Source organism: Vidua chalybeata, chromosome 3 (assembly GCF_026979565.1).
Source record: "Vidua chalybeata isolate OUT-0048 chromosome 3, bVidCha1 merged haplotype, whole genome shotgun sequence".
NCBI lineage: Eukaryota > Metazoa > Chordata > Aves > Passeriformes > Viduidae > Vidua > Vidua chalybeata.
In genome coordinates this window covers 6,310,356-6,326,586 of record NC_071532.1, presented here as the reverse complement: position 1 = coordinate 6,326,586, position 16,231 = coordinate 6,310,356, and the positions used below count along the sequence as shown (strand labels likewise).

Here is a 16,231-nt window from a genome sequence, read left to right as displayed (position 1 = left end):
TTTTGCAAAGTGGCAGAACTATGAAGTATTTCAGGTTGTTTGGGAGGCTTTAGAATTGACCAAAATGGAAAGATTAGTCTTTCTATTAATACTGGAAGTGAGATTCCACTGATGTGGTAAGAAGCTGACAGTGCATTATATACATATATACATATATATGTATATAATACATATATATATATATATTATATATATATGTATTACATACATATATATATTATATTATACATATATATATATTATATATAATATATACATTATATATAATGTATATACATTATATACATATATATATATATATATATACACATAGACAGTATTTTCAGTTTGCTGCTTAGTTGTTTTAAAGTGAAGTAATACAGGTATAAATTATGTCTATTCATGTACTTATTTTACCAGGGGAAATGTGCTTACATAGGTAGTGTGATAAGTCACCCTTATTATTTTTGTGCTTTCTCAAATGCTTGTGCTGTGAGGCTTTTTTGAAGCTATGAACTCTTCTATGGGAGTTGCAAGTAGAGCTTGCACTAAAAATTAAGTTCCCACATTTGAAGCTTGCCATGGTGCTGTCTGTATGAAGATGGGCTGGGCCCAGTAATTCTCCAGTGGCAGGACTGGGAGTGAGGTTGAGTAGAAGCAAAAGAGTTTCTGTGCACAGAAGCAAAAGCTGGCAAATACCTTTCAGTGTATTGGCGAGAAGCAGCATTTTGTGCTGATGGAACTCATAAAATTGCTTGTAGAGCTCTGCTTTGCCATTCCTCTTCAATACTGTATTCTTCTAGTCCCATGGTGATGTTCTACGTCCAGGTTACTGTATGCTGCTGTCTCCTGTGTCATCTGGAGGGGTTCCTGGGTAGCTGTGCAGTGTGCTGCTGCCACTGCTGTGCTGCTGGGCTGTTCAGGGCACACCTCCAGTTATGGTCAAGGCTTCTGCACAAACTGGGGTAAAAGGAATAGTTCAATGCAGTCGAGAGGTGAATTACGTGAAATACCACACTGCTTACTAGAAACTGAGGAAAGTGAATTATGTTTAGTCTCACTTTTGTAGCCCTAGAGGCAGAATCAGGTCTGTCACCTTCTGGCACAGCAAAGAGAAGATTATTCTGGGACTGCAGATTGGTTTTTGCCCTTTGCCTCTGCAGTTGCAAGCAGTAACTGAGACTGACTGCAGAATGTCAGAAAATCATCTTGTGCCTTTGGACTTCTGTCAGGCTCTCTTTCATTCTGAAATAGCACAATCCTGAGGACTCTGTGTCTCACTGGTTTTTAGACAAGGATATCAAGGAACTGAAGTGGAAGTTGGTTACTGTTGGTAGAGGATCAGGTCTTTGAGTTGGCTACAATTTCAAAACATCAAGCTCTGCAGGTTGGCTGACCTTATCTGTTGGAAAGACTCAGAGCTGTTCAATTTTTATGCTGCACTTTGGCAAAAGCCTGAGAAGGTACTGATGTGATGTGAAATGGATCAGGTGCCTTGTAGAAGATAACATACAATTTCTGGTACTGTTGGAGCAAACACTACTAAATGGATCTAAGAAATTTGTGGGAACTGCTCACATTAAGGAGAAGGTTGGTAGGGTGAGTTTGCAGCCTTAGGTTCTGCAAGGTATGTTTGCTGTGGTTTGCTCTGTGCTGGGCTCCTTCTAGGCTTCCTAAGAACCTCAGTTGTTCCTTCATAGCTAAAAAGGGTGAGCAACATGTGAACAGATTTGGATCTCGTAAATGAAGCTGCTGACAGGGTATTTTCAGGTTGTTATGGGGAATTTTTTTAAGCTTTTCAGCAGTAGCATAGTACATGATTGCTTTTAATTGTTTTTATGGATTCACAGGTTTAGTCTATTCTTGGCATAACCAGATGTGTAAAATAGGGTACTAGGTATATGCTTTAATTGAGATTCTCTATACATTTGAACAGATTAGATGAAGAGGTGCTGCTGCAGAACATGAATCTACTTTAATTTCTGGGACAAAAAAAAAAAAGCTGTATGCAAGTTGTGGCTACAGATGTGTCTGTTTCCTGTCTGAGATGGAGAGGAAAAATAATCTTAGGTCAGTCAGAGGGATGTTTTGAGTAGGTGAGAGAGAACAGGTTACAAGTAGGACTGTTAACCTGCTTAACTTGACTCATATCCCAGGAGATCTCACATTCAGTGTGCTGAAGAAGCACTAGTTTTGCTAATAAGTTTAATATAACCATCTTTCTGACATACTATGTTAGTCCAGTGTAAACATAATGCTGTCTCCTTCAGAGAACACTTGGTCTCTTCCTCACATTCTTCATATCTGATATTTGTAAGAGCTGACTAAGAACTAACTAGCTAAGCATCCTTAATCCTTCAAAATGTTGTGTCAGCATGTGGTATTCAGTGAGTCACAAGGCTAATAGCTGTATTATGGCGGGTGCAGGGAGGAAAAAAGGTAAGTCTTACTTAAAATAAAATTGTGTTTGTCTTCAGAATTTCATGTTATCTTTATAGGTGTTTAATAGTTATAATAAAGTAGGAGAAAATCTTGTAGGAAAGCAATGAATTGTGCCTTGTGTTTAACTGCAAAGGGTTTACTGAAGCCTTCCTGAGAATAAGTATGGGGTTGTTTTTCATTTCAGTTGATGCTGATGAGATAAAAAGACTAGGAAAGAGATTTAAGAAGCTTGATTTGGACAACTCTGGTTCTCTGAGCGTGGAAGAGTTCATGTCTTTACCTGAATTGCAACAGAACCCGTTAGTACAGCGAGTAATAGATATATTTGACACAGATGGCAATGGAGAAGTGGATTTTAAAGGTAAGGCACAATGTTCTGTGGCAGGTGGTGATACTTCAGAATTCCTAGAGCTTTAGAATTCAGGTTTTTCTTCATCTGAGAGAGGAGATATGCCAAATCATCAGATTTTAACATATCTGAAGAAGATACGTTAAAATAAGATGCTAAATCCTAGTGGAACTGAATACCAGTAAAACTAGTTTCTTTGCATTAGGGCACTTCTGAGTGAAATGTTTCAAAGACCAGATTGTTTAGTAATAGCCTTTAAGGTCAGGCTCACTGAGGACTACTCATTAAATACCTCTTAAAGTACACCAATTTAGACTCTTAATTTTGATGCTGAGGAGAGACTGAAGAAAGTGTGGCAGGCTAAGTGGTGTGTTTCTGCATAAGTTGTATTTGTCCAAATGAAATCTCTCCTTTGGAATATTTAGAAAATAGGAAGTAGCCCAGGTTTTTCTGTTGATACTTCTTTTATGGGGTTATTTTTAGGTAGATCTTAGATTGAGACTTGAAGAAAAGAAAAATCCAAACAACCCAGAAGATTTGATTTAGTACATTTCTTAAAATTTTAGATTAATTTTAAATATTCATGATTAAAAGGGCCAACAGGCTATAATCTTCCTCACTAGTTCATCTTAAAACAGTGTCTGAAATTATAATGTTTGTCATTTCTGTTCAAGGTGATACTTAGTATTTCTTATGACTAGAGAAGTTAATCAGCCTTGCTTTTTTTTTTTTTTTTAATAGGAGAATGTACTTAAATCTTATTTATACTGACTGACATTCTAAATGAGATATTAATATACAAGAGCTGGTGACCTTTGCAAAATCCATTAAATGTCTTTAGGGGTAGCTACAGTATAACCAGAATTTTGAGTTTTGATCAGAAGCAGTAATTGTTGCATGGAACTATTCATAATCCCCTTGTAAAAATAGTTCTGAGCAATGATGATCATGTTGTCTGTGACACTGACCTGTGAGTAATACACTTATCAGGAGTTGTTCCTCTTGGAAGGGAACAGGAAGTTGGCAAAATCAATTATCTTTTATAGAAAAATATTACTTCAGTATTTCTTCAAAAGCAGTTTTCCGTTTCAGTGTCATTCTTTACATTGAGAAACCAGTACTGAGAGGAACTCTACAATTAGAGTCTCAACTGGAGTAGCTTTAGTAAAGATCTTAGAGTTTTCTCTCAGGTTCTTGTCAAGGCCCAGCAACAAAATTACTTAAATGCTGGTGTGACATAGTCTGTTTAGTGAGTTCTGCATTGGATTTGGGGTTTCTCCCACTGAAGAACATTAAATATCAAAGTACACAGACTTTAGGTATCACAAGGAAGGCAATATTTTAAAGATTAGATTGCTTTTACAATTTCTACATTTTTCTGAATGTTGACTTCTTTGTTTATTAAAAAATGTGCTTTTTTATACATGTTTTCCTTGCATTGTTTAGAATTTATAGAAGGAGTCTCCCAGTTCAGTGTCAAAGGAGATAAAGAACAGAAGTTGAGGTGTAAGTATTTTGATTTTCCTTAACAAAAAATTTCTGATCCTCAAAAATACACTATTGTAAGTTAAGATTAAGAAATTGGCAAATCCAAATTGTTGTAACGAGTGGAAAATAATGAAAGTAGATTGTAAGCTTTTTGCACATTTTGTCCTTTATTTGTTGTGAAGATTTGTTAGTACTCTTTTCTGCAGGGAAGGTTGGAGGAGTTTGGTTGCTTTCTGAAGAATTTCAGTTGCTTTATGTTTTTTAAAAAAAGTAAATTCATTTAAGAGCAGCTTGCTATATAGTTCTGTGAACTTACAGGGCCTAAGAATAATACTCAATTATTTGCTATTGCAGTAGGAAAGCATTAAATTCTTGTTTCAGAACTGCATCTCCAGACCCAGGCTTTAGGAGTAGAAAAGAGACAGGTTCGGTTACAGATGTAGCTTCCAATAACTAAGACTGAAATGTTTAAAAATAAATTCAGTCTTGATGCCAAGTTGTTTGCAGCAAAGTAACCAGATGGGCTTTTGAGTCATCTGTTTCCTGGAAGGTTGTAATTTTTTTGCTGGCTGGGTGCTGTACTTGTGGTGGGGAAGATTTTCTTTTTTGGTGTTCACAGAATGCTTTTACTGCTGGTGCTAGAACAATTTCAGGTGTTTCCTAAAGTGAGTATATATTGTTTTCCAACCACAGTTGCTACCAAATGGTTGGTTTATTTATTTTTTATTTTTTTTTGCAGTTGCTTTTCGCATTTATGATATGGACAAAGATGGCTATATCTCAAATGGAGAGCTCTTCCAGGTGCTGAAGATGATGGTTGGGAACAATCTCAAAGACACTCAGTTACAGCAAATTGTAGATAAAACCATAATTAATGCAGATAAGGATGGTGATGGAAGAATATCCTTTGAAGAATTTTGTGCTGTAAGTAACTTCTAAAGAAAAAATGACTAATTTACAGAGAAAGAAAAAGAAAAAAAAACCTCTCAAGTGCTGCTCTGGAAAAAGAGTAAACAGTTAAAAGGTGCATTTTTATGAACTTAGAGGTTTACTGAACAGAATACTTAAATGTAACATTTAACACTTGAAGGGGTTGATTTCAACCCATGTGATATATTTGTTTAATTAGTTGACAGCAAGTTTTAAATTCTTTCCTCAAAAAAACACATTGAATCTTGATCCTTTGAAAATTGCAATAATGAGTGTTTACACATTGATTTTAAATGCTATATTAAGGAGGATACACTTGATAGCATGGTTTGAGCCTTGATTTTTTTTCCTAATCTTTGAATTTACAACTTCAGTTCAAACATAACTTGTTCATATTCAAAGAATATGTGAGTTCTAAAAAAAAGAGGGGGAGGGAGGGTGGTGGAAATCTGCCATGCTGCCAACTATTGAAGTGAAAAGGTTCTTTTGTTTGCATTTTGGGGATTTTTTTTAAATTTAATTATTTTTGTGACATAATGTAAAAAACATTTTGTCTTCAAAGAAGTTAGAGCTACAGCCTGCAAATGCCTGGATTACTGCATTACTTGTTTATTTCTTGTACTGGTCTGTCATCTTCCAGCCGTGCATCAAATGTGATGTTGCCTCTTCTTTTGTCTTTGGGCTTCTGCCCAGGCTTCTTCCCTTGTGCTACTGATGGATTTTCCTCTTCTTCACTTTTAATTTCTTCAGTTTTTGTTGACCTCATGTGAAGATGCTTTTCAGTTCTACATCATCTTATTCTTTTCTTGCATTTTACCCTCTCTTAATCTGGTGCCATGTATCTACAAAAACGTTTTTTAATTTGTTGTCTTTGGCATGTACCATTTGGCCTTTGAATTTTGTTCCTGCATTATCAAATGTTCCTCTGACATGGCACCTTTCCTTTTCCCTCTGCTCTGCATGGATCACACCCCTGTGAACACGGGTAATTCTTTCCTGGGTGTGTGTTCTGTCAGAAATCCTGCTGCTGTTCCTAAGGCCCTTTCCTTTTCCTGGGAAGGTTCACAGTTTTACAGGGTGTTTTAGAAGTCACCATTTTATTTAACATGCACAAACATACTACAAGGTCATATTATGAGATGGAGAGGAATGCCAGAATGAGAGGAATGCCAGAATGGTGTTATTTGCACTGGTTTTCAGGCCCTTGAGCGTGTGAATTGTACTAAGTGTACTGAACTACCTTGGTTTGTACATAATTAATTTCATCTCTCACAGTACTTGTAAAATGTACATCAGTTTGGAGAGGCCAGGGAAGTACTGCCTGTGATTGACCTCAGTGCATCTATTGAATGTGTTCTTTGCAGCTTGCTAATTTTCAATTCTCATCTTTCTGAACTTTATTTTTCTCCCAGGTTGTAGGAGGCCTAGATATCCACAAAAAGATGGTCGTAGATGTGTGACTCTGTAGGGCACCACCCAACACTTTTGCTTTCTTCTCCATCTCTGAAGATCTGCTCCAGACGTCCAGCAATGCTCTCTGTGTATTTAAATGGAAGTATTTTTCTCTGTGAAGCCACATTTTCCAACATGAGCCTCATGAAGCCAACTAAGTGTTATTGAACTTTTATTCTCTCAATAACTCAGTGTAGCACTTTAAAGTCTGAAGGACAGCAAAGATGGAAAGAGCATATCAGTGTGGCGGAGAAAGGGAAGGGGTTGGCTTTTTAATTTATTTTTCTTCATCTTTTATAACAAGGAAATATCTATCTATATATATATATATGTGTGTGTGTATTTATATATAGATATATATGTAGCTTTCTATATGTAGTAGCTAGGTGGGCTTTAATTTAATATACTTGACTCAGAAACAAAACTAGAGTACAAAGTGCCAAGCAGAATATTAACAGTTCAATATATGGATATACATCTTTACTTTTATTTCACACAGTTTTATATATATAGTAGAAGAATGTAAAGTTTTAACTGGGTCTTAGGTCAACTCTTTTCCTTTTCCTGTGACTGTTCAGATGTTTCTATATATTGAATGGCTGACAAAGCATTGCTTCTTATTAAATCACCTTAATTACTTTTTTTTTTTTTGTAACACGGGAGACTAAGTTTATTTATACCTGTTAATATATTACCAGGGACTGTGTCTCTTTGCTAAATAACTTAGTACAGTTCTACTTAATATGAGAATATAGTTTAATGCTACTGCCAAGAACTAGTCCTCGTGTGCATATAGTGACTGCAGAATGCTTTGATGGCTGTTAGATTCCGTCACCCAGGAATTGGGAGCAGTTACAGCTGTCCTGAAGCCAAGACAACTCTGCTGTTCTGGGTTCAATTTAGATACAGCTGCTTAAGGTGGTAGATGCATTCATGATTTTCTCTTGTGCTTAGTTTAATGAAATTAGGATCAACATAACTCTGCAGGATTCCCATCTACTTATTTTATACAGTACTTAGATTATAAAATGTTCTCACCACTTAAATTCTGTTGTTTCACCCATGATAGTTTTCCCCCTTGCATTTAAAAAATACTACAGGTAGCTAAATAACTGGTAATATTTTATATATATATATGTATATATGATTCATACAGGGGGGGAATCTTGTTAACCTATGCCATAGAGGAGGAAAACTTCACACTATCTAAATTTATACCTCTTGCAGTTCTCCAGTCCTTTTCCTGGAGAATTTTTTTTCTTTTCTAGATTTGTCCATATCATAATTTGTAATGGAAGGTAACTTGATCTATTTGTGTGATATAAAAGTAGCGAGCCATGTTTTACAACTTTATATCATCCCTTCCCTTTTCTGCAGTGGTACTATTGGCTGGAAGAAAAACGTTTGCTAGATTTTTTAGGACATCACATCTTTCCTGTATAGTAGTTTTTCTATTTAAAAAAAAAAATTGTTTTATAATGAGCAGTGGAAAGTGCAGGTTGTCTGAACCACTTCAATCGAGCACCTGTCTGCCATAGCTGTTCCTTCAACTGAGTGCTGCACATCATGGGCTCTGTCTGTGAGAGAGAAATCCAGGTGCTTAGTGTCCTTGCATGACATGAAGTTTTGCATGTAGATCGATTTGAAATGTTCCTCTTGTTTACATAATTTGCATAATTAAAAAGATAATGTTGCCAAACTTTGGTAAATGTAAATGTTCAAAACAAAAATCTCCATTACATGTAACTTTTTTCTTCTTCTGGATCAGTACGTGGTTTATAATCCCAGCCAGTGGTTGTATCTGTTCCAGTGTCAACTGCCATGTGCTCTGCTTCAAGGGGGAATTAGTCTTTTGTGAATTTTTTGTACATAAGTATTTGTTACAAACATTTTAGCAAATGCTTTCAGTTTTTCTTGCTTGTGCATATCTTGGCTGGCATTATAGAAATTAGTGCTAATGTTATTTCCTTAGGGGGACTGGAAGGGGAGGGATGAGGTTTTTTTTTTTCAGTTTGTGTGGGGAAAAATGATTTATGTTGAATGTTTAGTTTTTCCTCTGCATGCTACATCATATATTGTGGGAACTATAAGAACCTTCATACTGTATGAATACAAAATAAAATATTTGAACCTTAGCTGGGGTGCTCAGTACCTTTCCTGTTCACCTTCCTTTCCTCTGCACCTTGCTCTGAAGAAAACTTACTCATATTTTTTTGTCCATTCCTTGATTATTAAGATTTACTGAAAAACTCCAGAGGGTGCAGTCTGCTGAAAACTCCCAGGGCTCATTTCAGCGTTTCAAGACACGTTGAGGTTGTTTAATGGCACACTTGGGTCTCTTTGCTAAACGTTCAAAGTGGATAACCTACTTCATTTGAAATCCCTGTGGAAAGTGGTTTTAAAAAACAAACTAACCCCGCCCCCCAACACTAGTGTAGGTGGAGAATAAAAGGCAGTTCATGTCTCAGAAAATGTCTGAGCTTTGTATTGATGACACCAGCCCTCCTTGCTCAGGTGTGCCCTTCACAGCAGCTCTGTGCTGTGCTCTTTGGGGTGCAGGTATTTGGACCTTCTGCGTGCTGCCCTCTCCCCTCTGCTGCTTTGGGTCAGTGTTGGTATGCACCTAATTTAGGATAAGTATCAATTTTGTGTGCTCTTGCCTCACTGTCCTTTATCTTTCAGGCTAATTGAAGTAAATGCCATGAGCAGCCAAGGAACAGAAAATGTAGTGAGCAGGTAGGTGTGCCTGGAGCTGCTCAGAATGCACACACCGTCCCCTGTATCGCTCAGACTGCTAAACTGTGTGTGCTGAGGTAACTCCAGCAAGTCTTAAATCTACTCAAGACTGAAGGCTTGACTCAATTTGGCTGTAGTGATAATCTCATACTGTGAAGTGCTGTTCTGGAAACTTGGACATTGACCTAAATGCTTACTTAATTCGCTTGTGTGTTTGATATTGTTATTTCAGTTTGTTTTCATTCCCAAACCTGAACTGATATATTTTGCAAGACACTTTGCAGAAGGTTGCCTAGCAGGTTTAGGAGAAGAGGCTCCATTTTTAAATCATACCGGGACTGGTCACTCTAATTTCTCCCCCCACTTTTGTTGCATTATGCTACTTATGTAACATTTTAAGGAGACACACAGGACCTTAGAGTTGTTGGTGCTCTGGTACACTGGAAAGTACTTAACCTGGTGGCTCTTGGCTTCACTAGGATGTCCTTACAGATTATTTTTATGAATTAATAAATCTCTGTGTGTGCAGATTCAGGATTCAGTTCAAATGTGTTATTTACCCCTTCATCTTACTCTTTCCATGTGATGCATTGTTCCAGCAGCAGCAGAGAGTGGACAGCCTGCCATTGAACTCTGTATTCCAGTTGACTCCTCCTTTCAGGAAGATACTAAACCATGATGTGTACTTATAAATCAAAACATTAAACACCAAGGCTTTCTGAAGAAGCAGCCTCTTAAGTCTGATGTTCAGAAAATCCGTAACTAAGCAGGCTGTTAAGTAAAATCATGGACTTTTGATATAGACACAATTTAAAACCCCTTTTAATGACTAGACATAAACATTAGGTATGTTCAAATCAGACCACATGTCCAAAGTCAATCAGACTGCACACACAGTTGTGGTTTTCTTCTGGGCTTCCAAATCCAGCAGAAAACTGATGGCTTCTTGGCTTCTCCTGTGTCCAGGAACCTGGACTTCCAGCCCCAGTGCTTGGTGGTGCAGCTCAGAACCTCTCAGCTGCTCTGCTGGCCACTGCCCTAATATTGCCATAAACTTTGGATGGAGGACTTCCTGCAGAAGAAGGCAAAAATCTAGTCAAGAAACGCAATCTGTCACAAAAATGGATGTGTTGTGCTCACACCTGTGTTAAAGTGAAGAACTAAGCCAAAGGGTGAGAAGAATGGGCAAGGTCAGTCACCATATTACTGCAAGTGCAGAGCTCAACTTTGCTTTCAGGGTGGGTTGCTCCCTTTGGCTTTTGAGACCCCTTAGGGAATGCTGCAGCTAAATCGAAATGCAGAACATTTTTCTGCAATGTGGTGAGGATTTTGGAGCCAGAAAGCAAGTCCTGGAGTCCCTGCTTCTCCCCCAGATTTTTCTCATAAGAGCAACAATGCCAGCAAGCTACTTTCTCCAAATGTTGGTGTGGACGGGACAGGGAAGAGGGTGAGAGCCACAAAGCAGTTTCTCAAACTGCAAGATTCATGTGTAGTGAAGAATAGATAAGAGGACTTACCTAAAATTAGATTGCAAATTGCTGTTCGTGCCATTTTAATGTTCTGAAAAGATCCCAAAATATGAATTTTTCTGTAAAAAGAAAAGTAGCAGTAGTTAACAGAAAGTAACTTAAGAGATTGCACAGTTAATAGAGAATTGGAGGTTAGAGATAAATGTAGAATTTTGTATCAGTGTACTAGTTTCTTTTCTACACTTGTAAACAAAAAAAAAACCCAACCGAAACCCACAAAACCTGTAACATAAGACTTGTGCTCTTCGAAATCCCTTTAAAATAGATTTTACCATTTGCAAATCTTAACAGTGTAGCAGCTTCAGGAGGAAAATGTTGCTGTGTTGGTGAGTTCAACTTCGATTATTCATAAGAAGGAATTATTATGCTGTGGGGAGTGACCGAATTCTAGATGCACTGGTGACACCGTCATTCTCATAACAAAAGGTCAAATAACTTGTGTTCATTAAAATATTCTCTTAAATATTTTTTCTTACTACAACAGTTTCATAAAATTTAAGTTATCTTTGTTTCTGGCATAGGACATGGATTAGCCGAGGGGTCGTGCTTTGCCAAGGAGGAAGTCAGTCTGTACTTACGTGTCGGCAAGAACGATGCGTGTCCTGGTCACATTTTCTATGGTGAATTTGGTTTTTCCACCTTTCCCTGCTATTCTCCCTATTGCTCTTGACAGATGATCTCCTTTCAAAGGTTTGACTGAAATGAGAATAGCATGCTCAGGGTAACAGCAGTGGTGTGTATTCCTGTTAATGCTTCCCTTGGTCAAGTTGCTGGAAACAACTCGTGCCAAGTACTACAAAAGCAACTTCACTGGTCAACACAGATCCATCTGGATTTCAGCTTTTTTTTGACTAGTGCACACTGCAGCCAGTGCTGACATAAGGGCTTCTGGCACGCAGAAGTCTCCTTTAGAACTGCAGAGGAAGGCACTGCACTTTGTGTTGAGGAAACAGAGTCAAAGTCACCAAGTTAACACTGGTAGAAATGAAGTAGGTCAGGTTTAGATCCTGCTCTACAGGAAACTCCAAGGAGTCCCAGTACTACATGAAATTAGATGTTTCTGGCTTTCCTGATCTGTGAGGGCAAGTGATAAAATTGGAGCAGGGGAAAAAAGAAAACAAATCCATAGTAGCAGGACACACACATGACTTCTTGAATGCTGCATCAGAAAATACTCACCGTCTGTAACTTCAAATGACTCTAGAAAAAGATCGTCTAATCTGATGAGAGCAAGGGCATCCTAAAAGAGCAGGAAATCTGTTATCAGCAGTTGATTTGTTCCAGTAACACAGCTCAAAGCTGCTGTTCTCTTTATACACACAACCTAGCAAATAACAACTAAAGTTAAATCCACTTCTTTTCAACAGCAATACAAATATTTCCATTTAGAGAACCCTACACAGGTTTGGATGCCCCTGCATTCAGCTTGCCTCCCCAGTGCTAGTGAATCCAGTACAGGTCTAGAGCAAGGAGCAGCCCCTACAACACTGAAAACAGTGGGTTTGTTTTCTCCAACAGGCCCAGTCCTATTTAGTATCTACTGATGGTCTGGATGAGGGGATTGAGTCCACCTTTAGCAAATGTGCAGATGACACCAAGCTGCAAGTGCCAGTGTTGATCGGCTGGAGGCAGGGAGGGCTCTGCAGAGGGACCTGGACAGGCTGGATAGATGGGCCAAATCCATTAATACAAGGTTTAGTAAGTCAATGTGCCGCATCCAGAGGTGGGCAACAAGGCTGGTGAGGGGCTTGGAACACAAGCCCTGTGAGGAAAGTTTGAAGGAGCTGGGGTTGTTTAGCCTGGAGAAGAGGAGGCTTAGAGGTGACCTTATTGCTCTCTAAACTTCCTGAAGGGAGGCTATAGACAGGTGGGGGTCGGTCTCTTCCACTGGGCAGCAACTGACAACACGAGGACACAGCCTCAAGCTACGTCAGGGAAGGTACAGGTTGGATATCAGGAAAAAAATTTTCACCGAAAGAATAATAAAGTACTGGAATTGTCTTCCCAGGGAGGTGGTGGAATCACCATCTCTGGATGTGTTTAAAAAAAGACTGGACATGGCACTTGGTGCTATAGTCTAGTTGAGGTGTTAGGGCATATGATGATCTTAGAGGTCTCTTCCAACCTCATTATTCTGTGATTCTGTGGGTCCTACACTTTGGCCACAACAATCCCCTGCAGAGCTACAGGCTGGGGACAGCAACCAGGCAGAAAGGCACCTGGGGGTTCAGCTGACAGCTGGCTGAACGCAAGCCAGCAGTGTACCCACACAGCCAAGAAAACAAATGGCATGCTGGCCCGTATCAGGAACAGTGTGGCCAGCAGCACCAGGGAAGTCATTCTTCTCCTGTACTTGGCACTGGTTAGGCCACACCTTGAGTATTATGTCCAGTACTGTTTTGGGCACACTGATTTAAGAAGGACTTTTAGATGCTCAAATGTGCCCAGAGAAGGGCAGCAAGGCTGATGAAGGGTCTGGAACAAAAGTCCTATGAGAAGTGATTGAGGGAGCTGGAGGGGCTCAGCCTGGAGAAAAGGAGACTCATCACTACAGCTGCCTGAAAGGAGGGTGTAGCCAGGTGGGGGTCGGTCTTTTCTCCCAGGCAACCAGCAACAGGACAAGAGGACACAGTCTTAAACTGCACCAGGGAAAGGTTAGGCTGGATATTAGGAAGAAGGTCTTCACAGAAAGAGTGACTGGGCACTGGTTGGGCTTCCCAGGGAGCTGATAGAGTCACCATCCCTGGAGGTGTTTAAAAAATGACTGGATGTGACACTCAGTGCCATGGTTTAATTGATAAAGTCTTAGGTTGGATTTGATGATCTCAAAGATCTTTTCTGACCTAGTTAATTCTGTGATTCTGACAGTTTTGCACAGACTGGGCTTAAGAAAAATGAGCAGAGTCTACCAGTGCAGAGGACCTCAGAGAGAGGTTATAGCTTTATGCTTGTCTCACACAACCTATGTTCTCTGTTAATGTGCCATTTGAAGGCTACTGTTTTATCCAGCATTATCTTAAGAAACTGGATGTCTACTCCAGTCACAATTTCTAGAAAACACTGATTTCTAGAAAACCAAAGGATTTTTCTCTCTATTTCTTACTGTAATTTGCAGAGAGGCCAGGGACAGATCAGTAAAGTGGAGCAATCTCACAATCTGGTTGTTGGGAGACTCACCTCTACTTGAAATCCAAGTATAAAGGCTTTCACAAAATCAGCTGCTTTCGTCAGAGCACTGAGATCCTTTGTCTCTTGACAAGTCTGCAAGACAAGAAGTTATGTTTGCAAATTAAGACCAGGCAAGTTAGGAGCAGAACTTAAAAGTGATCAGCCTGTGCTTGGAGGGGAGTGAAGAGAAAAGCTGCTGAAAATCCACACCACCACTGACTGAGTAGAACTCCTTTGGTGGAGAAAACCCAAAACCAACACAAACTAACCTGCAGCAGCAAACAGCAGGAAAAAGAGAAGGATGGTGATGGCAGGAGAGTTATTCTGATGACAATATTCTAAATATGCCTTAGCAGATGAATGAAATTAATTTCGAAGTTTTATATTCATGATAGATATGGGCAAAATGAAATCAGCTTGCTTAAGAACAGAACTACCTTGTTTTTCATCAGACATCATTTCATATCAAAAGGTGGTGTTAAAATCCCAGGGTTTTCTCCTGCACAGTTATTGAGTGAAACTGCACGAGTTCCTGCTCCTCCCTACCTTTCCCCTGAGGTTATTTCTAGGAAGTAAAGTAAATAAGAGATAATTCTGTCACCTTTCCTCCAATTCCTGCCATCAAACTTGGGTAACATTTCATGGTTAGGAAGCAAAATTCCTGTTGTACTTTCACTATTACATTGGAAGATCTCATATGTCAGTGTTGCTAATACAGTGAGTCGTATGTCAAAACTTTAGATATGCCCTTAAAAACTCCTGGTGTGAACATTCCTCAGGAGGAATAAGGATAAAGAATGAGCATCTACAAGATTTACAGGTTTATACCAGTGTCTGTGCCCTAAGGTATTCCAGTGCAATCCATTAAAGAAAAATCACATGCTATTAAACTATGGGCGCTATCATCTGCCACAAACAAAGGCATTAGGAGATTCAGTGCCCCCTTATAAGATACTGTTTAATGTCAGATCAGTATTTGGTAACCTTAAATAGCCAGAAAACACTGAATTACAAAATCGAATCTAAGACACAGGTGAAAATTCTTCTTTAATGTACATAACTTTCTATAGTACACACCTTTCTCCTACAAAAACTGGACACTCCCCCAGCTTCTGCTGGCTCCTTCTGGAACAGATCTGTAGTTTTGGATTTTATGTGCAGTAACTACTTGTTCTAAGCAGTAATTGCCAGATGTGGTCCCCGGGGAGGTGACACCCCAGAGTTTCCATTGTTCCAAGCATTATATGGGATTTACGACTTCTCTAGTCTTTAACCTGTGGACCGAGAACACCCATGAGGAGAAGCCCTCCTTTTCAGGAGGCAGAATCATAGAATGGTAAGGGGTTGGAGTGGACCATGAGATCATCTAGTCCCATCTAGTCCCACGGGACACCTGTCACTAAACCAGGCTGCTCAAGGCCTTATCCAGCCTGCTTTGAACACTGCCAGGGCTGGGGTAGTCCCGGGCAACCTGTTCCAGTGTCTCACCACGCTCACAGTAAAAAAATTCTCCCCAACATCCAAACTAAACTTCCCCTCTTTCAATTCGTAGACATAACTCCTCGTCCTGTCACTACAGTTCCTGACAAAGAGCCCCTCTCCAGCTTCCTTGGAGCCCCTCCAGACAGGGAAGGCGCTACGAGGTCTGCACACAGCCTTCCCTTACCGGGGAAGGCCGAAGAAGTTGCTCCCCTTACCTTGATCTCAACATTCCTCGTTTTCAAGTTGAACCTGATTTGAAGCTGCAGATGCTCCACAATGGGCGTGAATATCTTCATCCAGTTCTCCTTAAGCGGCGTGTACCTGTTGGCCGGCACAGGGATCTTCCTCAGCTCACCTTTCCCAACCTGCCGGGGGCGAGACAGAGCGGGCCGTGAGGCGGGGGGCGGCGGAGACCCGGGGCCGGCCGGCATTTCCCCAGCGCCCCGCGTACCCCGAGCGCCTCGGCGGCCACGGGCGGGAAGGCCGGCCGCTTGCTGGGCCGCGGCTCCGCCGTGTCCATGGCGGCTCCCGCCGCCGGCTCCTCGCCGCCCGCCCGCCGCTTCCTCCGGCTCCGCCGGGACACGACGCTGGTGAAGCCGCCGCCCGCGGTCTCCATGCCGGCCCGCGGAGCACACGTGGTGCGGCTCCCGCCGGAAGGGGCCGGCGGGCGCTTCCG

The 16,231-nt window shown here is 40.2% G+C and overlaps 2 protein-coding genes across 3 annotated transcripts in view; one reads left to right on the top strand and one right to left on the bottom strand.

The window, feature by feature from the left end:
- Positions 1-8,775, top strand: part of PPP3R1 (protein phosphatase 3 regulatory subunit B, alpha) — a 38,133-nt gene extending 29,358 nt beyond the window's left edge. For both annotated transcript variants that reach the window (XM_053938099.1, XM_053938100.1), the window contains 4 exons: positions 2,606-2,782; positions 4,217-4,276; positions 4,998-5,182; positions 6,601-8,775. In XM_053938099.1, the coding sequence (XP_053794074.1) occupies positions 2,606-2,782; positions 4,217-4,276; positions 4,998-5,182; positions 6,601-6,648 (470 nt within the window). In that variant the 3' untranslated portion in view covers positions 6,649-8,775. The remainder of the gene's footprint in view (positions 1-2,605; positions 2,783-4,216; positions 4,277-4,997; positions 5,183-6,600) is intronic.
- Positions 8,776-10,180: 1,405 nt separating this feature from the next.
- On the bottom strand, positions 10,181-16,208 carry PNO1 (partner of NOB1 homolog). The gene is made up of 7 exons (XM_053938844.1): positions 16,007-16,208; positions 15,771-15,920; positions 14,083-14,166; positions 12,085-12,145; positions 11,484-11,601; positions 10,894-10,964; positions 10,181-10,448 (listed from the first exon to the last, which is right to left on the bottom strand). Exons 1-7 carry the CDS (start codon positions 16,169-16,171, stop codon positions 10,381-10,383), a joined length of 717 nt encoding a protein of 238 aa, XP_053794819.1. The 5' UTR covers positions 16,172-16,208; the 3' UTR covers positions 10,181-10,380.
- Between the last annotated feature and the right edge of the window lie 23 nt (positions 16,209-16,231).